At 42.0% G+C, this 24208-nt stretch overlaps 1 protein-coding gene across 2 annotated transcripts in view; it reads left to right on the forward strand.

Moving 5' to 3' along the window:
• The window catches only part of NOL10 (nucleolar protein 10), a 113683-nt gene that overhangs the window by 29718 nt on the left and 59757 nt on the right, over positions 1–24208 (forward strand). For both annotated transcript variants that reach the window (XM_032294135.1, XM_032294136.1), the window contains 4 exons: positions 2189–2267; positions 3569–3718; positions 7082–7148; positions 16869–16921. In XM_032294135.1, coding sequence (XP_032150026.1) covers positions 2189–2267; positions 3569–3718; positions 7082–7148; positions 16869–16921 — 349 coding nt within the window. The remainder of the gene's footprint in view (positions 1–2188; positions 2268–3568; positions 3719–7081; positions 7149–16868; positions 16922–24208) is intronic.

Here is a 24208-nt window from a genome sequence, read left to right on the forward strand (position 1 = left end):
TGTAAGGGGGATTTAGGCTGCCTTCAGCTGAAACTTCTACTGAAACTATGAAAAAACCCTTAGGCCTTCCAAAAGAGTTTGAGACTACATTCTTCTCCTATTTTCCCTTAATATTTTTGCCACCACTCTGAGTGAATTCCCACACTGGGTCTAAGTTCTTTACATATATTAATTTATTTAATATGACAGCCCTTTGCTACAGGCACTGTTATTGTATTTGTTTTACAGATGAAAAAAAATTAATCAATGGCATACATATTATTCAGCCTTTAAGAATTATGTTGCAGAAACATATGACTAGGGAAAGGTGGTCCAAATATGCCTGTGAGTGGAGAAGTGAACCGTACTGTTGCCTGTAGAGTGTTACCACATTGTTACCAGAAAAACAGTGAACACAGCCACAGTCATAGGAAAAAGGCTGGATGTATACCAAAATGTTAAAACTAGGGTTTTTTTTTCTGATTTGGTTTTGGGTAATTTTACCTGTTTTATGCTTAGCTTTTTTTTCCCCCCTGCAAACCTTAGAAGCTGTCACTTCTAGGTGGGGCCATTATAATATGAGAAAGCAGTAAGTTTAAGTGTTAGATAGGGGAAGCAGGCTGTCATTATTTGCAGATGATATAAGTTTCTCTGCCTGAGAAACTCTGGAGAATAACTGAAAATCTGGAAGAACTAATATAAATTGGTTATAAATTGTTTATAAAATGTGAAAAAAATCAGTGATCTTGTTATTTATTAGCACTATCCAGTTAGGAAGGTTAAAAATGGAAAAACATTCCCATAACGACAAAAACTGTGTAAAACCTGATAAGAACATATATGGGCTGGCTGGGTGTGGTGGCTCATGCCTGTAATCCCAGCATTTTGGGAGGCCAAGGCAGGAGGATCAATTGAGGTCAAGAGTTCAGTATCTGCCTGGGCAACATGGTGAAAACCCATCTCTACAAAAAATACAAAACTTAGCTGGGAGTGGTGATGTACACCTGTAGTCCCAGCTACTCCGGAGGCTGAAGCAGGAGGATTCCTTGAAGTCAGGAGGTGGAGGTTGCAGTGAGCTGAGATAATCCCCCCCTGCACTCCAGCCTGAGTGACGGGAGTGAAATCCCGTATCCAAAAACAAATTTATGAAGAAAATGACAAAGGAATAAGTAGAGAAATACATCACTGTACTGAAAGATGATTACATGTATTTTGAAGAGCGAATGACTCAAGTTGCTGTGGATATGAGGCTTCAGGTTTCCCACAGATGCCTCAGCACAGTTACAGGCCCAGCCTCTAGGTGGCAGAAGAGACCTGATGATGCCGACAGCCAACAGCCTGGACTGTAGTAGGTTTGGGCCAAGGGCATGTGGACAGTAGGATTGATAGCAGAATTGTCCACTTCTGACTCCTCGCCTAGCACTCTTTTCACTGTAGATCCTTGCTTTTGATCTGATAGGCTTGGCCTGGTGTGTGAGAAGCATGTTCTAGAATCGCGACCATAGCATTCACTCTGTCTTTAGTACTTTCAGAGGCTCTAGGGTCCCCATTTGAGGATTAGTCTTTTATTTTAGCTGAGCTTGGCTAATTTTAAAGTGAAAGTGGTATACCCGTGTCCAAACAAAATCACTTCTTCTTAAGTATAAAAGGGGATGTTTCAGTAAATACCTTATTCTGTCTTAATTAAAATGGAAGAAAGAAGTAGATTACATTTTGTATATAAAGTGTAATTTTATTTTGATAATGAAAATTTGAATACAATTACCATTTACTTATTTTAGAGACAGGGTCTTGCTGTGTTGTCCAGGTTGGAGCACAGTGGAATGATCACAGCTCACTGCAGCCTCGACCTCCCATGCTCAAGCAGTCTCTTGCTTCAGCCACCCAAGTAGCTGGGACAACAGTTGTGTGTCACCACACTGGCCTTTTTTTTTTTTTTTTTTTTTTTAATTTTTTGTAGAGACGATGTCTCTGTGCTGCCCAGGCTGGTCTTGAACTCCTGGCCTCAAGAAATCCTCCCCACCTCAGCCTCCCAAAGTGCTGGGATTACAGGTGTGAGTCATCTTACCAGGCTGCAGTTACCTTTTAAACAGAAGGCTAGAAATGTGATTTTCCCCCATTAGATTTGAAGTGAAAATGAATAATGAACTTGTTACTTGGAAGGAGGTTTGGCCATATATTCATGAAGCATGAATATTTTGCTTTTCAGGATAAACAGTTTACCAACAATCTCTGCTTTGAAATTTAATGGTGCCTTGACCATGGCAGTTGGAACATCCACAGGGCAGGTAAATATGTTTAATTTGGAAATTTCACATGTAAGTTGCTTATTTCATTGGTGTATATATGTGTCATGAGAAATATACTGTAGGAACAAAAAATGAGGCCATACCATTTTAGCCAGAGCAGAGGGTATGCCAGAACTCTGGATTCTTCTAGCACCTTGAGAAATCTTGACTCTTGTCTTGGTCACCCTGTGGTACTGTGGACTTGGAGGTACAGTGGGCTAGGCCTGCACCACCTCATCTGGCTAATTTTTTGATTTTTTGTGGAGACAGGCTCTCACCGTGTTGCCCGGGCTGGTCTTGAACTCCTAGGCTCGGGCTATCCCTTCACCTTGGCCTCACAAAGTGTGGGGATTGCAGGCGTGAGCCACCGGGCCTGGCCATAAGTATTCTCTTATTAGTGGTTTGGAACAGCGTTTTTCAGAGTCTGTGGAACAGAATTCTGTGGTCAGTCTTGGGAGTTTGCCAGAATTCTACTCTTGAAGATTCACAGTAGATTTCAATACTTTTTAAATGAAGGCTCTGAGGAATTCTTGCAGACAACAAATATGTTTAATACATATTTCCGAAATTTGTATGTTCAAGGAAGTATTTTTTTTTTTTTAAACATAACATAACTCACTACAGCTCATGACATGAGTGGTCAGCAGAATGTGCATTAGCAGTGCCAGTCAGGAGTACTTCTTTCTTTCCTTCAAGGCAGAGCCCGTACACTCACCTCCCATGACAAGAGGTCTGAAACCCTATCGTGGAAGATTTTCTTGCTCTGTCATCGTGGGCTAGAGGGGATCTGTCACCTGGGACTTAATCCTAGGGGAGCTTCCCCAGGCTTCCTTGCCTCTAATGACAGGGGTCTGAAGGGATTTCCCCTTCTCACAAGAAGTCATAGCCTTGCTACCACCTGCCGCGAATCTGCTAGAACTGTTCCTAAGTTTTGTTTATGTCTATTGCTATGACACTGCCTGGTACTTAGGCCCTCGGTATGTATTTGTTGAACAAATGAAACAAATTCTTACAGGATTTCATTTTTTGTTTTTTTCTTAGTATGTTTAGTAGCTCTCAAAAATTACTCTTGGGGTTGAATTCATAAAATGTATATGCTAAGCGTTATTTAAAAGATCTTTCTGGAGTACTGGTGGCTCACTTTAGAATCTCAGATCTCAGCGCCTTGAGTAAGCGTGTTTGTTGTGTTCATAACAAAGTAATGAAGCAGATGGCTGCCATTATTCCCACTTACAAATATTTCCTTTGAGGATAAAATGTCTAGTTTGTTGAAACAGAAATAAGTTGGTTTTTTCTTTCAGGTTTTATTATATGATCTTCGATCTGATAAGCCATTGCTAGTTAAAGATCACCAGTATGGGCTGCCCATTAAGTCCGTTCATTTCCAGGATTCATTGGATCTGATTTTGTCTGCTGACTCTCGAATTATCAAGATGTGGAATAAGAACTCCGTATGTATTTTTGGTTGAAATTAGTTGCTTCTCTGTTTGCGGGTGTTTAGAATGATCCTTTCCTCTCCATTGCCTATTTGAGTTATGTGGGTTATTGAGAAAAAGATACTGAATATACATTTGGGAACTTAGTGGGAGGCCAGTTACTTTCAGATAGATAATATCCATATTTAGATAAGGTACTCATGATTGCTTTCTTCCGGTTAAGAAATTTTACTGATTATCTAGAACTGGCATGCATTTTGGATGTTAAGTTAGGTAGAGAGAAAATCATTGTTTAAAAAAGTTGATCTATGACCTGAGAAACCCCCTACATATTGAGAGTCTCTCACAGAAGTAGAAATTTTTTTTTTTTTTTTTTTTTGAGACGGGGTCTCACTCTGTCCCCTGGGCTGGAGTGTAGTGGCATGATCTTGGCTCACTGCAACCTCTTCTGCCCGGGCCCAAGTGATTGTCCTGCCTCAGCCTCTCCAGTAGCTGGGATTACAGGTGCCCGCCACTATGCCCAGCTAATTTTCTTTGTATTTTCACTAGAAGCGGGATTTTACCATGTTGGCCAGGCTGGTTTTGAATCCTAACCTTGTGATCCACCTGCCTCAGCCTCCCAGAGTGCTGGGATTACAGACATGAGCCACTGCACCTGGCCAGATGTAAGAAAATTTTTAAGAGCTACTAATTATCCTTCCATGCATGTTGGTATTATTATATATCTCAAATTCATACTTTCCTTTTTTTTTTCTTTTTCTTTTTTGAGACAGTCTTGCTGTGTTGCCTAGGCTGGAGTGCAGTGACATGATCTCAGCTCACTGTAACTTCTGCCTCCCAGTTTCAAGCAATTCTCGTGCCTTAGCTTCAGAGTAACTGGGATTACAGGAGTGCGCCACCATGCCTGGCTAATTTTTGTATTTTTAGTAGAGACAGCATTTCATCCTGTTGGCCAGGCTGGTCTTGAACTCCTAGCCTCAAGTGATCCACCGCCTCGACCTTCTAAGGTGCTTGGATTACAGGCGTGAGCCACTGCACCTGGCCTTAAGAGCTATATTTCTTAAGCATATTTTGATGTTCCTTCTCCTCAGCTCTAAATGTCATTTGAAATGTAACAAAATCTTATATTGCTGGTTTTAATCTGTCTTTTCATCTTTCATTTTAAAACTAAGTATTTTGAGAGAATAGTAAAAAGTTCATCAAATGGGAAAAATGCATTCAGTATAGCTTTGCTTTTAAGAGTTCTTTTGCATTTAATTAATTAGAAACTTAGCATTTTTAGTTTAAAAACAGATCACTTTAAAAAAATTCCTATTTGTGATGAAGTTGGGTGGATGATCTTCCAGCCTCTGCAGTAACAGCCTGAGTGCAGGTGCCGGTCTTTTCTGTGGGCTCCGCCTGTGCTCAGGCACACATGCTGCACACAGCCCCTCATAGTTCAGCTGCCTGTTGAGTCTCTGGCTTTCTGGGCTGTTACTTTTGGTTTTTTAAATTTCATTTTGTCAATTCCCAAAGTATGGGTCTTAGTTGGCTTTCTTTTTTCCTTTGGATCGTCCTGGAGATCAGAGTGGTCTTCAGGGTGTATTCTACATCTCTGAGGCCCTAACCTAATTCATAGGTTCTGGTGACTTTTGGGGCTTTCAGTCTTTCTGAATTCTTGGAAGAATTACCCTGATGATTGCCCAGGAAGTGTCTGTACTGTCTGCTTTGTTGGCTTTGAGTTTGGAGGATTTTGAGGGCTTTTTTAAGGAAGATTCGTGATCTTCGACCAGAGTTTTCTCTGCTCTTTTTCGGGCAATTCAAACTATTTGACATTAAAACCATATTTATCTTTAATACTATAAATGCATATGGTTTTATTCTTAAAAATTCATAAAATACTGGTAAAGTAGAAGTTACTTATCCTTGACCTGGCTTTCATCCAACCTAAGGTAAAGACTGCTACCAATTTGGACGTATCTTTCCAGACCCTTTAACTTCTCCATAGTTTCCATCATGTGGATTATTAGAACTTTTGACACCTTTTTGTCAATGTTATTCCATGCTATTATAATTTCCTTTCCCCTTCCTTCCTTTTTTCCCCTTTTCCTTCCTGTTTCAGTGGGAACTTGAGAAGAACGGGAAGTATCTGTGTGAATTTCACTGTTAGTCTTGAGTTAGGACTTGGCCCGGTTCTTCATTGGGACAAACCGTCTTGTCTGTGTCCTAACACTGATCTTTTTTGCCGTGGGCACTCAGTCCATCCTAGTGTCAGACTTCTCATAATGAGTTACAAATGCAAGAGCTGGCAGAAATTTTCAACATCACTTCTTGAAATCATTGTACTGTAATTGCTACAATAAATTTTATTTTGGCATTTTTTTGTTTCTTATGACTAAAGACTTCCTCTTGACTAACACCCATATTACTTGGTTTTGCTTGACTCGCTTACCTTGTTTATCTTTCTCATCACCTTTTTCCACACCCACCTCCTTAGCATCTTTTTCTTTTACTTTCCTTCTCTTAATTTTTAAAAAATGGAACACTCTTCCCTCGACACTTAAAATGGGCATGGTTTAGCCCTAACTACATGGTAACTAAAACTTGGGTATTTGTAGATTTCATTTTGTACTTTATATCCATTGTCTCACTTGATCCTTGATCCTCCTGGAAACCTTGCATTGTCCTCTCATTCTCCATGTGGCCATCTCTCTCCTCTGACTTCTTTCTTTTTTTTTTTTTTTGAGACGGAGTCTCACTCTGTTGCTCAGGCTGGAGTGCAATGGCACTTTCTTGGCTGAGTACAACTTCCGCTCCTGTGTTCAAGCGATTCTTTTGCCTCAGCCTCCCAGGTAGCTGGGATTACAAGTGTGTGCCGCTATGCCTGGCTACTTTTTGTATTTTTAGTACAGATGGGGTTTCACCATGTTGTTCAGGCTGGTCTCGAACTCCTGACCTCAGGTAATCCACACGCTTCGGCCTCCCAAAGTGCTGGTATTACAGGTGCAAGCCACCGCGCCCGACCGTCCTCTTTTTCTTTCAGTACAAGTTAAGCTGGGTATACTTCACAGATTATGAGAGGTTTTTTTAAGTTGATACATAATTAAACTTCATCTTTTCCTACCATGTTGACATTATCTTTAAAATGTTGTAATATTCTTTTTTTGGGGGGGGGCAGGTGACTTCTCCCTAGGCCTCAGTTTCTTCATCTCTAAAATGGGAATTTTTGATAAATTGATAAGATAAATTCTCTAAGATTTTTAAAAATTTGAATTTTGTATTTGAATTAGGCTATTTCTTTACATAGGTGTAGATGGTTGAGTTACATCTCCAGTTTATTTGATGTTAACAAAAGTTGTTTTTTAAATTTTAACGTTCATTTTTGCTTGCTATTTTTAGGGAAAAATATTTACTTCCTTGGAGCCAGAGCACGACCTTAATGATGTTTGTCTCTACCCCAACTCAGGTATGCATTCTGTAGTGGGCATTCAGTGAGGCAAATAAACGCTAGACTTCTCTAGGCTTTAAACCCATTTTATTTCTTAAGATGGAATTTGGCTTTGTCAGCACACTTCTTGGATATTTAACTTACTTAGAGGAGTTAAGAGGAAGTGGTATGGATGATTCAGAAAATGGCATGCTGAGTGACTCAGTGCTCAGCCCGCCCAGCTATCCGTGGAAACTGGTAACAGCACAAGGTAGGAGGCAGGTGAAATGCTATTTTAGTGTGCTCTTTAGCTCTTTTATGTGATTAGTAATAGTGGGTGGAAATTGAGGGCAGAGATTTGGAGAAAGCTAGATTGCCTGATAATACACAGATGGCTCATGAAGCCTTGGATTTTGTAAATTCTAAGTTATATGCTGTTCAGCAGTTTACATGTTAGATTTCAAAATTTAATGCATCCAAGGCAAATCTGTGAAGAATTTCAGAGTATGGGAGAAAAATGAGAATAGTTCCTTCTCTGAGGACAGATATACCCAGATCATCCTGATAAGGGAAGTAAGGCAGAGCATAAGAAATCCTGTGACACATGTGCAAAGAGCACTTTGACACCATGCTGGAGAGAGCGCTTTCTCCCCGATCTCTGAGAGCAGAGCATCAAGATTTTGCTTTGGTTGAGCTGGAGTGCCAAGTGAGATTTGGTTAGGTGGAGCTGGTGGGGCTGAGGTGTTTCCCACAGGAGAGCAGTATAAGACAAACAAAAAGGATGAGCATGAAGGGCTCGTCTGGGGTGGGGAGGAGCGTCCTGTGCCTCAGCCGTGTTGGTTCTGGGAAGGCTGAAGTGGGAGGCAGAGGGTGGCGGGTGGTGGAGGGCTGGGCTTGTTGTGCTGAATGGCTTGGGCTCCACATGGCAGCCAGAGAGGGCTTGTTCCGACTGTGCTTTCAGAGGCAGGTCTGCCCACCGTGCAGTAGGCCGGTTTTGAACAAAAGTGATTGGAAGTGACTGATAGTCTGAGCTCAGATGGGGAGCACAGGCAGGAGAACAAGTCTGGAAAGATGATGGCTCCTTTTTCTAACGTATGAGGATTAGGAGGTGATGGGCCAGTGGCAGTATCTCGTAGAGGGTCTCAGACCCGGTTGCCCATCAAAATCGTCTGCACAGTTTTGAAGGTACAGCTTTCTTGACCTTATCCTATGTGTACTGACTCATAGTGTCCATGGAGAGGGCTCAGAAACATGTTTCTGTTTGTTTGTTTTGAGACAGAGACTTGCTCTGTCAGCGAGGTTGGAGTGCAGTGGCACAATCTCCACTCATTGCAACCTCTGCCTCCTGGGTTCAAGCGATTCTCATGCTTCAGCCTCCCGAATAGATGGGATACTGGCACCCACCACCACCACACCTGGCTAATTTCTGTATTTTTAGTAGAAATGGGATTTCACCATGTTGACCAAGCTGGTCTTGAATTTCTAACCTCAAGTGATCCACCTGCCTCCACTTCCCAAAATGCTGGGATTACAGGTGTAAGCCACTATGCCCAGCCAGAAATGTGTATTTAAATTTATTTATTTATTTACTGAGACAGAGTTTTGCTTTTGTTGCCCGGGCTGGAGTGCAGCAGCACGATTTTGGCTCACTGCAACCTCTACCTCTTGGGTTCAAGCAATTCTCCTGCCTCAGCCTCCTGAGTAGGTGGGATTACAGGCACCTGCCACCACACCCAGCAAATTCTTGTATTTTTAGTAGAGACGGGGTTTCACCATGTCAGCCAGGCTGGTCTCGATCTCCTGACCTCAGGTGGTCTGCCTGCCTGGCCTCCCAAAGTGCTGGTATTATAGGCATGAGCCACTACTCCCAGCCTCAGAAACGTATATTTTTCACATACTTCCCACTGGATTCTTAGGCATCAAGCCCTGAACTGATCTGCAGACTTGCACTTGGGAGGCATGTCTGGTGTCCCATAGAAAATGTGGTCCCAGGATAAGCAGGTCTGTAGATAGAAAGTTTTGTGATTATCCCAGAAGTGGTAGGAATGAATGAGATACTGATAGGGAAAGCTAGGAGTGAGATGAGACGTGAGCAGGAGCTGGTTCATTTGGGAGAATGAAGGGGAGGTGCCAGCTAAGAAACTGGGCAGGAATGGACAGCATAACAGTGCCAGGCCCCACAGTTTTTGAAGTATGGGAGAGATTCAGTGGGCATTGCTCAGCAGCTAGTGAGGATTACAGAAGTTGGGACAGGAAGGAAAGAGCTGAGATTGGTTGAATGCTGCTGTTATCAATCTGGATGATGGATGCTGTGATACAGACTTACCATTTAATCTTTCATAACTGTGTAGTCAGTGGTCCATGGCTTTTTTTTCTTTCTTTCTTTTTTCTTTGTTTCTGTCTCTTTATTCCTTACCTCTTAAGGGGTCAGAAAAATTGGGTAATTTGTTCAGGCTCGGTCACCCAGCTGGTGTGTGGCAGAGCCTCAGTTAGAACCCAGCCTTCCTGATTCTGGACCTCATGCTGTTTCTAATTACACAGTGCTCTCCCAGGAAAGATGAGAAACCCTAGACCTTATAACTTGTATTTCATCTGTGATAGTTGAGAGAATTTTATTATAATCATGGGAGTAAAGTGAAATTCTGGTGAGTTCAAGAATAGATTGCAGCTGAGGATGCTGGGTTCTAGTTAGGGTGTTGAAATGACCTACACTGGGGTCTGGGCTAAGTAGGTAAGTGAGTAAACCAGGTTGAGCTGAGGTTGGGCCAAGGGTGATGAGCAGGGGTAGCATGATGCGGGGAGTGACAGTTTGTAGGGCACAGAGAGTGGGGAGAGAGAGGGATTCTCACCTTGAGCTGTACAGTTTGATAACCAGTAGCCACTCATGGGCATTGACATTTACTGTGAATATAAAATGCACATTGGATTTAAAAGACAATCTATGAAAAAAGTATGTAAAATAGATCATTAATTAAAATGAAAATATTTTAGACATTAAAATTAATTTTACCTTTTTTTTAATATGGCTACTTAAAATTTTTAAATCACATGTGGCTCACAGCTCTTTCCATTGGACAGTCCTGGTCTAAACTGGGAGAGCTTCAACTCTTTAGGATGCTGGCAAGGTACAAGGCATTAATAGTGCTTGTGCCTGGCTCAGTGGAGCAGGGATTATTGAGCTTGGTAGGCTGCCTCAGTTTTTCTATTGTAACCAAGAATGTAGAAGCCCAAAGAGGCATCTGCTGAAGTACGTGCCAATCTGTTGGCCTCCCCAGGCCGCTGTGCCTAACCAGCTTCTCTGTGAGGCAGAGCTGGAGGCTGCACTCTTCTTGTGGTCAGCTTGATTTCTAAGGTCAATTTTTGTGCATCTCTCCCCCACCTTTAATGGGTGTAAAGATCTGTTAACCCACAAAGGGCATGATTACTTGGCAAAGAAGCCTCTCTGAGAAATGCTCAGGCTCATCTCAAACTATTGAGGAACCCATTCTTGAAATTCCACCACTGATGACAGTTGTTGGAATCATAGGAACAAGGAGAGGAAAGAAGCTGATGTTAGCAGGGAATGTTGTTACCCAGGTGACTGCTAAGGAAGAGACTTAAAAAGGATTGAGAGGGTGTTGGTGATTCAACACACATCTCTGGAATACTGATTTTGTTTTTTTAGAGACAGGGTTTCACTCTGTCGCCTAAGCTGGAGTGTAGTGGCACAATGGTAGCTCACTGCAGCCTTGAACCCCTGGGCTTAACTGATCCTGCCTAGGCCTCCTGAGTAGCTCAGACCGTAGGTACGCACCATCACACGGGGATCTTCTCTGGGTCTTGTAGTAAAATTTTTAATGATTTCATCGTCATTTAAAATGACATAAAAATGGTAAAATAAGCATGCTTTTTAATGAAATGTAAAAGTGTTTCTCTCTGGGAAAAATACCTAGAACACTTAGTTAATGAAGATTATTATGGCCTAGTGCAATGGCTCATGCCTGTAATCCCAGAACTTTGAGGAACTGAGGCAGGAGGATCACTTGAGGCCAGGAGTTCAAGACCAGCCTTGTCAACATAGCAAGACCCTGTCTCTACTAAAAATTAAAAAAAAAAAAAAAAATTGGTAGGAGGCAATGGCACACACCTGTAGTCCCAGCTACTAGGGAGGCTGAGACAGGAGAATCGCTTGAACCCTAGAGTCAGAGGTTGCAGTGAGCTGAGAACGTGCCATTGCACACCAGCCTGGGAGACAAGAGTGAAATTCTGTCTCAAAAAAAAAAATTAGCAGGAGCCAGTGGCACATGCCTGTAGTCCTGGTTACTTGGAGAGCTGAAGCAGGAGGATCACTTGAGCCCAGGAGTTTGAGTTTACAGTGAGCTGTGATCTCTAACTGGGTGACAAAGCAAGACTTAAAAAAAAAAAAAACAATTATGTTTATAACATTTTAATTATAGAAACGTTTATAGCACAGTGATTTTAATAATTACTTATTAAAGTAATATTTATGAAGAAATGTTTGACAGTTTGGTCCGAAAACATTCTTAATGTGTGGCATTTAAAAAAATCTATTTGGTAAACTGACCTATAGGCCAAATCCAGTCCTCCACCTGGTAATTTGTAGCTTTTGAGTTAAGAATGGGTTTTACGGCCGGGCGCGGTGGCTCAAGCCTGTAATCCCAGCACTTTGGGAGGCCGAGGCGGGTGGATCACGAGGTCAAGAGATCGAGACCATCCTGGTCAACAAGGTGAAACCCCGTCTCTACTAAAAATACAAAAAAAAAATTAGCTGGGCGTGGTGGGGCGTGCCTGTAATCCCAGCTATTCAGGAGGCTGAGGCAGGAGAATTGCCTGAACCCAGGAGGCGGAGGTTGCGGTGAGCCGAGATCGCGCCATTGCACTCCAGCCTGGGTAACAAGGGTGAAACTCTGTCTCAAAAAAAAAAAAAAGAATGGGTTTTACATTTTTAAATCGTTGGGGAGGGAAAAAATCAGAATAATAATAATATTTTATGGCTTGGAAATTCAAATTTTTGTGACTGAAATCCAGATTTCAGTGTCTTTCAGCATAAAGTTTGATGTGAACACAGCCTCCCTTGTTCGTTTAGACATTGTCCATGTGGCTTTTGTAGCACTGTGCAGAGGTGGGTAGTTTTTTGTTTGTTTGTTTGTTTTTGAGACGGAGTTTCGCTCTTGTTGCCCAGGCTGGAGTGCAATGGCGCGATCTCGGCTCACCGCAACCTCCGCCTCCTGGGTTCAGGCAATTCTCCTGCCTCAGCCTCCTGAGTAGCTGGGATTACAGACACGCGCCACCATGCCCAGCTAATTTTTTGTATTTTTAGTAGAGACGGGGTTTCACCATGTTGACCGGGATGGTCTCGATCTCTTGACCTCGTGATCCAGAGGTGGGTAGTTTTAACAGTGACCAGGTGGCCTGCAAAGCCTAAAGTGTTTACTGCCTGGCCCTTTACAGAGACAATTTGCTGACCCCTAGTCCATATTACTAATAGAAACAAAAAAGGCCACTTTATCCACAGTATTTAATTATGAAAAATTTCAGGCCAGGTGCGGTAGCTCATGCCTGTTATCCAAGCACTTTGGGAGGTCAAGGTGTGCAGATAACTTTAGGTCAGGAATTCGAGACCAGTCTGGCCAACATGGTGAAACCCCGTCTCTACTAAAAATACAAAATTAGCAGAGCATGGTGACGCACGCCTGTAATCCCAGCTACTCAGGAGGCTTAGGCAGGAGAATTCCTTGAACCCAGGAGGCAGAGGTTGCAATGAGCCAAGATCATGCCACTATACTCCAGCCTGGGGGACAGAGTGAGACTCCATCTCAAAAAAAAAAAAAAAAAATTTCAAACCTACAGAAAAGTTGAAAAAGTGATAGAGTAAACATCTTTATAGCCTCTCCTCAATGTTTGTTATTGTTGATCTTCACCATAATTGCTTTATTTTATCTATGTGCTTCTGTGGTGGTTCTGGTTTCTTTGTGGAATCACTCGAAAGCCAGCTGTAGACATGGTGGCACTCACCTGCACTGAGCGTTGCATTGATCTGAAATTCATTGAAATTTATTAGGTCCCTTATCGTGCCTAATAAAAATGGCAGCCCTTTTCTAATACTATCTTACATCCAGTCCATTTTCAGGTTTTCCTAATTGTTCCTGAAACGCCCTTTTTTAGTTCGGTTTGTTTGTTTTTGAACCAGGATATAATTGAAGTTGTGTGTTACATTTAGCTTTGTGTATCTTTATATATCTTTTGTATTTCTGGTTTCTTTCAATCCAGAATAGTCTCCTACATCTTTTTCTTGTCTTCTCCATGATACTGACTTTTCAAAGAGCAGGCCAGTGGTCTCATAGAATATCCCTCATCCTTGATTTATGTGATTTTTTTTTTCCTCGTGATGTTGTTTAAATTGATTATCTACCCTGTATTTTTTCTAAAATAGAAGTTAAGTCTAAAAACTTAATTAAGCTTAGATTAAATTTAGGGCAAGAGTGACGTGCAGGCTGCTGGGTCTTCATGTCAGATTGTATCATAGCGGATTATCGCAGTATCTGAGAGAGGTAAGGTTGATCCCATTGTTAAGGGATGTCTTCATTACAAAGTACGGTTTCTTGCAAAACTACACATTTTTAAAGGAAGAAACAGATATCAGCACCTAGAGTCAAAAGAACATATTTCCAATATGAACCAGTACTCTATAGTGTATAGTATACTGTATACACTGTATACTGTAATAATATAATCAAAGGGAATTTGACAAAATAGTGCCCTCCCCAGAAACATGCACGAGTCAGTACTCATCTGCATGTGCTCTGGGGACTACGGGGCTCACTGAAGCTCACAACACAGAATCAGAAATAGTGCTCTACAACTGCTCCAAGTGTGTCCCCAGGTCCAGACTGCAAACTGTTACCAGCCAGGAAATACGTGCAGAAACTGAAAACCAGCATTTAGAAACCTGCAATTAACACTGCAGTGACATGCAAACGTGTGATCGTTTTCCTAGTCATTCGTTTGTATTGTATTTTACAGACATATCAATGTGCAGTAGATTAGAAACTTCAAAACAAAAAACCAAAATCCTGGTTCTTCACCAAACATGTTGGGAAGCGCTGCATGAAGACATATGGTATCAGTCACTGCCTTGAAGAGCTCAGAGGAGACAGGCTGTGCACACAGAACTGTGCCAAAGGGGACTGGCAGGGATGCTCCTGCCCTGTATAGAACCTCAGATAAAAGTATGGGCCATTTCAGTTTACTATACGAGGCACCAAAGATATTTACAGATGACCCCAACAGTTTCACATGTATTTAGAGGGCACGGACAGGGAATAAAAGGCTGTTTCACCTTTACCAACAGAGGCAGTCTCCAACAGCCCTGTAAGGCAGGTGAAAATGCTGAGGTTGGATAATTTCCACCACTATTAAAGCCTGAACTGGATCTTTCTTGAGCCCAGTGCCCACCTTCTTTTCTCTCTACCAGTGGTTCTGAAACCACTAATCCTGATTTCACAGGTCTGGAGTGGGACTCAGACACACGTAAGCTTTACAAGCTCCCTGTGTCATGAATCTGATGCACACCCAAGTCACAGAGCTGTGCTGTCTATCCAAGTGCCTTGACCTGCATGGAGCAACTGCTCACTGCACAGGTGCTGTATAGGTGGCCGATGAGCAACAACGAGGCAGGAAGGCGGAACCATTTCCCAATATACTGAGCAGTCTTGGTATAAAAAAAATTACAAAACCATATCATGATTATGCTTCAATTACTCCAAAATGAGTAAGTGAAAAGAAAAAAGACAGTTTCAGCTTTTCTAAAATATGATTAAGCCCACAGTGATTACGCGCAAGACACAAAGAGCAGAGCTGGAGGAAAAGGTGTGGGAAAGAAAGGAAGAGCAGAGCACATGAATCTGCCGTACTCAGATCCGAGCCATAAAGAAGGGGCGCGTAGTGGTCCTGCGCTGCTTGCTCTCTTATGAAATAAATGATTTGGCTACCTTTCCTACTCTTGATTAACCTCTTGGGAGTTACTAGATAGTAATAGTCATTCCTTTATCCAAAACATCATGTGGCTATGCAAGATCCTCCTCCATTTTAGAAAACAATCTAGCTGTGACCAGTCTGAGTTTTTTTTTGTGTAATTAAATTAGAGCCCTTTCTGTGGTTTGGTAGGTGGTGGTGTATTTCCTTGTGGAATGTTCACTGTTGAGTGTTCAGGGTTGAGCCAGCGGAGAAGGCTTAGGAGAGGTCTTTAGTAGGAACCTTCATTTTGGCTGTAAAGATGTGGCTTCTATCTCCAGAACTTCTTTAATTATGTCCAAGAGCTCCTAGAGCTCTTTCGGCAGTGCTGTAATAGAGACATAGAAAGCACAATCAGTAGAGGCTGTTTCTGTCCATCATGACCTCAGAGAACATTGTTTGCAAGGCCAGAAAAAGTGCTGAGATGGAAGAGTCTACAGGGGTTACAAGCTATGAAAAATAGCACTGATTTTGTTTTGGTTTCAGACATTATTCTTGCTTTTTTAGACTTCATTAGGTGCTTTTTAGATGTTTTTATGGGTGTGTGTGTGTGTGTGTGTGTGTGTGTGTGTGTGTGTATTTTTGGTGACCTATTGGTCCCAGTTCAAGGGTAGCTCACACTAGCCCTGTTATGGGCAAGATGTGGTTTTGATAAGATAACATTGAGTTCCTTGAGTGGTAATTCACTCTATTCACGCAACATTTCATTTCTGTAACAGAGTCAAATATCATCACATTTACAAACGTTTGTGTAACAAAAGGAGAGGCAGCAAAAAATATCTCTAAAAATATAATCTAATCATTACACTTAACGTTTGGTATATTAATTTATCATTATGCGATCTGATCATCTAAATGTCTTCCCTCTGTGGATTCTTATTGTATCTTACAAATAGATTTTTTAAAATGAATTATGATTTGGCTGATCTATAGAAATCTTTATTTAAAAACAGGAGTTCTTGAGTTTGACTTTAGTTTTAACATTCCCTCAGTCATGACTGGGACATCAGTCCCTTTCAGCTTTATTTTTCTGATCAATAAAATAGGGCTGATGATATTTCTTCATTTAGAGGGTTGTTGCATGCTCACTAGGATAATCTATGTGAAAGTGCCTGGATTATTATGAAGGACTGGCCAAAGGCTTTCTGGTTTCAGTTTTATTTAAAGCACAGCAGTCGGAGCAGGGGTTCTAGGGAGTTTTGGCATTTGCTTATTGCTGTGTTAGAGCTGCTTCAAAACACTTGGGGAAGGAGCATGTTGCAAAAATGGCAGAGAAAAAGGAACAAACTGAGACATTTGAATACTTTGATACTAAGGAGTTTAGTACCAAATAATAATGTATTTGTAGGTTGCTCCTGGGGTTATAGAGAGTCCTTCAGTGAATGCCGGAAAGTTATCCCTTTCTTCAGTTTTGCTGTCTTATATGCTGATCCCAGGGAGACTCAGTGATTACCCACCCTGTTGGTTCAGTCTGTTAGAATCCTTGGTGAGGGAATGACTATGCCGTGGTCGGGGCCTGTGGGTCCCTCTAGGCCTTTCTGGTATAAACCATAACAAAATATAGTCACTTGGTTTTGCAGTCAGTTTAATGCAAAAGTTAGGAATTTGCTATGACATTTTGTGGGAAATACTTTACTTTGTTCACTGACTAACAGAAGTTCCTCAGGCATTTCAGAATGGAAAGCAAATAGAAAAGGACACTTTCCTTTCCCATGCATTGACCTTTTTCATCGTGTTTCTTTTCAGGCATGCTTCTTACGGCCAATGAAACCCCCAAGATGGGCATCTATTACATTCCGGTAAGTAATACATAGAGGAGTTTCAGAAAAAATAGGACAAGCAAAGATACTTTTTATTACTTATTTAGTTTTTTGAGACGAAGTCTGGCTATCACCCAGGCTGGAGTGCAGTGCTGCAACCTCGGCTCACTGCAGTCTCTGCCTCCTGGGTTCAAGTGATTCTCCTACCCCAGCCTCTTATAGCTGGGATTACAGGTGCATGCCACCACACCTGGCTAATTTTTGTATTTTTAGTAGAGATGGGGTTTTGCTCTGTTGGCCAGGCTGGTTTCAAACTCCTGACTTCAAGTGATCCTCCCACCTGGGCCTCCCAAAGTGCTGGGATTACAGGCATGAGCCACCATGCCCAACCCAAGATACTTTTTCAACTGGATGTATTGAAGAACTTGGGTCTACAGGTGGCTGTGTACATTAGACACAGTAGACTCACTTGTAGGTTGAGTTTGCTTTCTGGAGCCAGTCAATTCATGCTCATACATTCTTTTATGGAAACCGTTTAATATTATATTAAAATAGACATTAGAAATTAGTATTTATTCTTCTGATTTACATTAATTTTTTGTTTCCAAGTATTTCAGAATCTTAAACTTTCAGCTATTATTGATCCAAAGGTCTAATTCTAAAAGGTCTTTTACTCTTCAAGTCGTCGTTCACTGTAGTTTGTTTCTTTTAAAAGTAAGTTACATATAAAAGAAGTTATCATAGATCATCCTAATCAGGGATGGCATGTAGTTTGCAAAAAAAAAATCTTTTCCTCCTCTCCTTAAATAATTCTTAAATAGCCAGAAGCTCCCTACCCTTCCCTTAAAGTTTATAGTAGAAACAAAACATAAGGAAATATGATCTCATAAACAGAAAAGCACATAGTATAAAGTTGGCATTAGATTACTTTATACTCAGCAGACGTCTCCCTTATCTGAGATTTGAGAAGAGGGTCGAGTGAGTGGCACTGAAGATCAGAATTTGAGGGAGGTGAACTCTCCATAACCATTATCAGCCTCCAGGTATGAAAATTCTTCCTGTCTACCATGGTCCTTTTAAAATTGCTCAGCCATGTATTTTCAAAAAAAAAGCATGCTGCTTGCTGTTGACTGTGCGGTTTCGGGATACTGATGTGTAGCTGGAAGCACTTTGAGATATTTCATTTGGTTTGTAGTGAAATGAAGCCTGTTCAAACAGGAAGCATTTTGGTTTTCCTAAGTTGCCATTCGTTCCTTTTCCCCTGGACTCACAGACACTGCGTTCATATTCCTATCAACTTACCCATCTTTCCTTGTATTCATTTGTTAATAAATATTACAGACTGCATCAACTGTGTGTCAGGAACTGTGCTGTATGCTGGCAGTATTACAGTGTCTAGGGTACGGCCATTCGCCTTGAGGAATTACTGTTAGGAATCCAACAAGAAGGTAGGCAATTGCAATTCGTTGTGAGGAGTGCTACCAGGGTACTGCGGCAGCACATAGGAGAGACCCTGTACCCCCGAGGGCCTGGGAGCTGATGAGAAGTGTGATTGGCACTCAGAGAAAACTTCCCAGAGGGAGAGACTTTGAAGGAGGGACCTGAGGATAGTTGTGTAGACTGGGTGAGGGGATGGGGTAGAGTGAGGTGCCGAATGGGAGAAGGATTTTTTATTTTCCTTTTCAGTCGGCTTTCCCAGGTTGGACAGATGGGAGAAAGATCTTGACAGTAGAGGGAACAGTGGGTGCAGAGCTGAGGGAGCAAGTGCCTCCCACGTCTCAGCATTCGAGTTGGGGGACAGGTGGAAAGCCAGATTAGGAGGGGTCTTGTGAGCCAGCTGTGGGGATGTAGGGCAGGGAGTCCTGGCAGAGTTGTAAGCAGGGGAGTGATAGGATCAGATCTGTGTTCTGAAAAGATTGCTTTTGCCGCCACAAGACTCAACAAGCACAGACTGTGGCAGCCCAAGGAGACATGATGGCACCTACATTGCCTGTGCCAGGCTCCCTTTGTAGTAGTTGTGGCTGTTTGTGGTTCTGGGATAATTTGTGAGAAGTCTAATCTGGTAAGCAGTACTTTCAGAGGATTCATCCTTGAATTCCCCAGTGGCATGTCTTAGAGATGTTCATTGATTGAGGGTTATACAGATCACAAGAAATGCCTTCCCTCGGACCAGTGCTACATAGTTTTCTCCCGGTTTCTGACCCTTTGGAGAACATTGTAAGGAGAGGCAGAATAAATCAGCTTGCACCTAACCTGTTCATCATGAGAAAGGTCTCTTTCAGCTTCCTCTTAGAAGTGCTTATTGTATTTTGATCAATACAGCAACATGGACAGCAAGCCTTGCCTTGGATCTTAGATCCCTTCCCCATAGATAGAATCAACTAGCGGGAAGGTGAAAAGCATTCTTAGTGTGTAGTGTGGCTTGCTTTGAGAAGTCTGTAGTAGAGGAGGAGATGGAGGCTGGAGAGCCTCGTTGTGGAGAGGTGGGGAGGGACTGTCCTGAAGACAGTTACAGTGAGGCCACCTTACCGGCTTGTATGAGGATGGTGGCCATGGGGATAGAATTGGAAGTGTTGTTATTGCTGTGAGATAGACTTGAAATTGATGAGTGTGGGGAATAAGGAACAGCAAAGGACCAAGGATGACACCCCAGTTATTGCTTGGGAAAATGTGTGGATGACGATGTCATTCTGAGTCCAGGAAGAGACAGGAGAATATTAAAAATTATTTCCCCTTTGACATTTTCTGTATTTTATAAAATGATCTTTTAAAGAAAGCAAAACAGCTTTTTTGTTTATGCCAACAATGTATGCATATTCCTATTCTAAGTGGGTTTCAAAGTATACGAAAATAAAAACCACCTATTCCCTCTTGATAACAATATAACTACTATTAATACTTGGATATATTATCTTTCAGTATGTGTGTGAAGTTGTATTTTTTTAAGTTTTAATTTTTTTTTTTTGAGACGGAGTTTTTCTTGCCCAGGCTGAAGTGCAGTGGCACAATCTGAGGTCACTGCAGCCTCTGCCTCCCAGGTTCAAGCAATTCTCTTGCGTCAGCCTCCGGAGTCTCTGGGATTACAGGCGTCCACCACCACTCCTGGCTAATTTTTATTGGTTTTTTTTTTGTTTGTTTGTTTTTTTGAGACAGTCTTACTGTGTCGCCCAGGCAACAGTGCAGTGGCTCAATCTTGGCTCCCTGCAACCTCTGCCTGCTGGGTTCAAGCGATTCTTGTGCTTCAGCCTCCCGAGTAGCTGGGATTACAGGCATGCGCCACCATGCCCAGTTAATTTTATTTGTATTTTTAGTAGAGACAGAGTTTTCTCATATTGACCAGGCTGGCCTTAAACTCCTAGCCTCAAGTGATCCACCCGCCTCAGCCTCCCAGAGTGCTGGGATTACAGGCATGAGCCCTGAAGTTGTATTTTATATACAAATTGGTTCCTAGTTTCTTCAGTTAACCTTGAAAATATTAATTCTAAGGTATTGAAATTACCTAAAACATTTTTAGGTATCTCTATTATTTGTCATTGCCAGGTTTATGACATTTCTAGTATCTTAGAATTGTACGAGACCCATTGTTTACTTCTGGTTCTCTGAATCAATTTCTTAGAGTGGGCTTTTTTGTTCCAAGCAATGGGAACTTTAATTAGCATGAGTCTGAGGGGCTGGATGACAGCCAGGTGATGCGAAATGGCCTTCTTGACAAATGTTAGCTTATTTTATAAGACGTTTTTAGTTTCAGCTTTGTACCTAAGATGTAACAGAAAGCTGTGAAAAAAAAATCCAGAGAGTTCTCTCCTAGGTGAACTGCATGTGGGGACAGTGTGAGCAGAAGTTGCTTTTGCTAAGCTAAGCATTCTACTGAAACTTGGACTCCAGTGTTCCCTTCTGACCTGCCATTCTGACCTGCTCCCATAGCACTGAGTGATGGTTTATAGCACCACTTGTCTTTACTTTGAAACTGCTCTTTGTAATACTCCTTCAAAGCAAAGAGAGAGCCCAGGGGTCTGAAAGCCTGCCATTTTTCATAAGATTTTATCAAACTTACCAAGCTGACATTTGGCACAAAGGTTCATTTGAGTCCTGTAGAACCAGAGAAATGTGTGTTTAATGTATGATCCATGCCAAGTTTAGGAGGTCTGGACTGTGATTTGTATTAACATCATATAAATCAAGTTTGAAAACCTTTTTCCTCCTTTTTGCGGCATACTGAAGATGAAGGCAGCTTAGCATTTTTTTAGCTTGTTAATTTTTGACTTTCTATCTGATACCATCTTTCTTGAGTAATTGAAATCTCTATAAACGAATGCAGTTCCTGATACACCACCTTCTGGCTCTCAGTTATCCCTGCAGCCGGCTTGTCCTTTGAGACCAAATGGGTTGTTTCCAGCCGCTGTCCCATTTTCTCACTTCTTTCTCTTTTTTTTTTTTTTTTTTCTCTCAGAGACCAGGCTCTATTGTTTTGTTTGTTTGTTTGCTTCAGGGTCTAATTCATCTGCAGCTTCAGGGACTAATGCCAAGAATAGTTTTTCAAGCTTTGTTTTCCTCTGAAACATAATTTAATCTTAGGTTAGTTCTTTATAATTAACACCCTTGGCAACTATGTAGACTCCAGAGGGAATCCAAGTCCCCTATGGCATCCAACCCGAAACCCAGCCCTGTGCTTAATGCTGTTTCTGTTGGAAGTGCTCCTGAGCTTCGAGCCCCTGGCACATCAGGGCGCTCCTGCTGCCCGCTCGTTGCTTGGTGGTGGTGGGTGGGAGGGGGCCGGTGATTGCTTGCTGCTTGGTAATGTGGATGTGTAAACTTCAGGGAAAATGTAGGAGGAAAACATATTTGTTTGCAAAGCTGTTTGATTTAGAAGAATAAAAGTAATTCAGTTGGCCAGGCACGGTGGCTCATGCCTGTAACCCTCTATCACTTAAGGACAGGAGTTCAAGACCAGCCTGGCCAACATGGTGAAACCCCATCTCTACTAAAAGTACAAAAATTAGCTAGGTATGGTGGTACGTGCCTGTAGTCCCAGCTACTCGGGGGGCTGAGGCAGGAGAATCGCTTGAACTTGGGAGGCGGAGGTTGTAGTGAGCCAAGACCACACCAGTGGACTCCAGCCTGGGCAACAGAGTGAGACTATGTGTCAAAAAAAGAAAAAAATAATTCAGTTAATTAAGGGTGTGTGCTTTGTTTTTGTTTTTTTCTTTTTTAATGTAAATATTTAAGCTGCTATAAAGAATAAATACATGACTGCACCCAGCTTTCAAGAATGGCAGTTAGGTACTTTTATTTTATTTATATTTTTATTTTACTTTATTTTATTTTTGAGTGAGACAGGGTCTTGCTCTGTCATCCTGCTAGAGTACAGTGATGTGATCAGAACTCACTGCAGCTTCATCCTTTGGGGCTCCAGCATGCTCCTGCCTCAGCTTTGTGAGTAGGTAGGACTACAGGCGTGTACCACCATGCCACACCAGCTAATTTTTATGTAGAAAAACGATCTTGCTGTGTTGCCAAGGCCAGTCTCAAACTCCTGGCCTCAAGTGACCCTTCCACCTTGGCCTCCCAAAGAGTTTGGATTACAGGTGTGAGCCACTGCACCTGGCCAGGTATTTTATTTTGAAATGTTTTCTTAAGAAAAAACTCCTATACTGATTAAAATGTTTTGACTATTTAAAATAAATCAAAACACGCTGATTAAATGTTTTAACATTTACCATTTAATTTAAAATTCAGAAAGTACTCTTGGAGCCTGTAAATGAGGCAGAGTTAAAAACATGACGGATTATATCTAACTTGCATGAGCGTTTCTGCTTCTGTTCAGAATAGCACTGGAGCTTATCCAGCATAGTCCATAAACCCACAAAACTCTGTCTTTGCAGATAGAGAGCCTATGTGTTAAGAAGCATGTGACCTCAGGAATATACACAACACAACTTCACAGAGGCATGCAAACCAAAGGAAATGCACAGAAGTTTTAGAAGCCAAATTTTTTGGAATATAATAAAAGATTGTTTAGTGGCTGTTTCTAAGCCTCTCAGCTGAGTGGTTAGCACACTCCCCCAGAGTGGAGGCTTCTGACATCGTTGCAGGGTTCATCGGCTGCCGTCTCCTCGGGGCTTCAGTCACTGGGCTAGGGCAGACATCTGTGTTCCAGCACCCGTGAAGATGACAGGGCAGTACGTACTGCAGAGTTGTAGGGGTTGTCAGGGAGATGCTTTTCAAATCATGGTAACATTGGGAAGTCCGTTTTAGGGAAACAGCATGGAAATTTTTCTAGTAAATATATGGATATTTGCAGTCTGCAGATTTTTTTGTTGCTCAACGAAGAAATAAAAATAGACATAGTCTTTTTATCAGGCTTTTTCTGTAAGGTTTTTTTTTTTTTTTGGTACGGAGTCTTGCTCTGTGACTCAGGGAATGCAGTGGTAGAATCTTGACTCACTGCAACCTCTGCCTCCTGCATTCAAGTGATTCTCTTACCTCAGCCTCTCGAGGTGCTGGGATTACAGGTGCGCACCACCACACCTGGCTAATTTTTGTATTTTTAGTAGAGATGGGGTTTCGCCATGTTGGCCAAGCTGGTCTCGAACTCCTGGCCTCAAGTGATCCACCCTCATGGGCCTTCTAAAGTTCTAGGATTACAGGCTTGAGCCACCACACCCGGCCTCTAAGAGTTTTTGTGACAAAAACAAATTTAGGTGCAAATAATTTTAACTTCTGTCTGTGGTGAATTGAATTTGTTAGTCTAGTTCTAAACTCCATGACTATATCAATGACTATTGTCTATTAGAGAGCTATTTATGGATATGTTTTGATCATCCCTGTGTGACCTTCATAGATGGTATCTTTTTTCAAGTTCAGTATTTCAAACATTACTGTTCTGGTGTGTTTTGGCATAATTTTCCAAAGTCTTAAGAACACAGGCTTACTCCTCAGCTTTTTTAAGAAGATCCTTTTTTTTGGGGGGGGAGGGGGGAGGGGGGACAGGGTCTCACTCTTTCCCCCAGGGTGGAGTGCATTGGCATGATCATGGCTCACTGCAGCCACACGACTTTCCGGGCCCAAGTGATTTTCCTACCATAGCCCCCTGAGTAGCTGGGACTACAGGTGTATGCCACCACGCCCACACCCAGCCATTTGTGTTTGGTTGCTTGTTTTTTGTAGAGACGGGGTTTCACCATGTTGCCCAGGCTGGTCTCCAACTCCTGGGCTCAAGCAGTCCTCCTGCCTTGGTCTCCCAGAGTGTTGGGATTACAGGTGTGAGCCACTGTGCCCAGCAAAAGATGTCATATTTTATCAGCTATCCAGAGTATATGTTGTTTT

This window comes from Sapajus apella, unplaced genomic scaffold, assembly GCF_009761245.1.
Source record: "Sapajus apella isolate SASKATOON/1434 unplaced genomic scaffold, GSC_monkey_1.0 scaffold31, whole genome shotgun sequence".
Taxonomy (NCBI): Eukaryota; Metazoa; Chordata; class Mammalia; order Primates; family Cebidae; genus Sapajus; species Sapajus apella.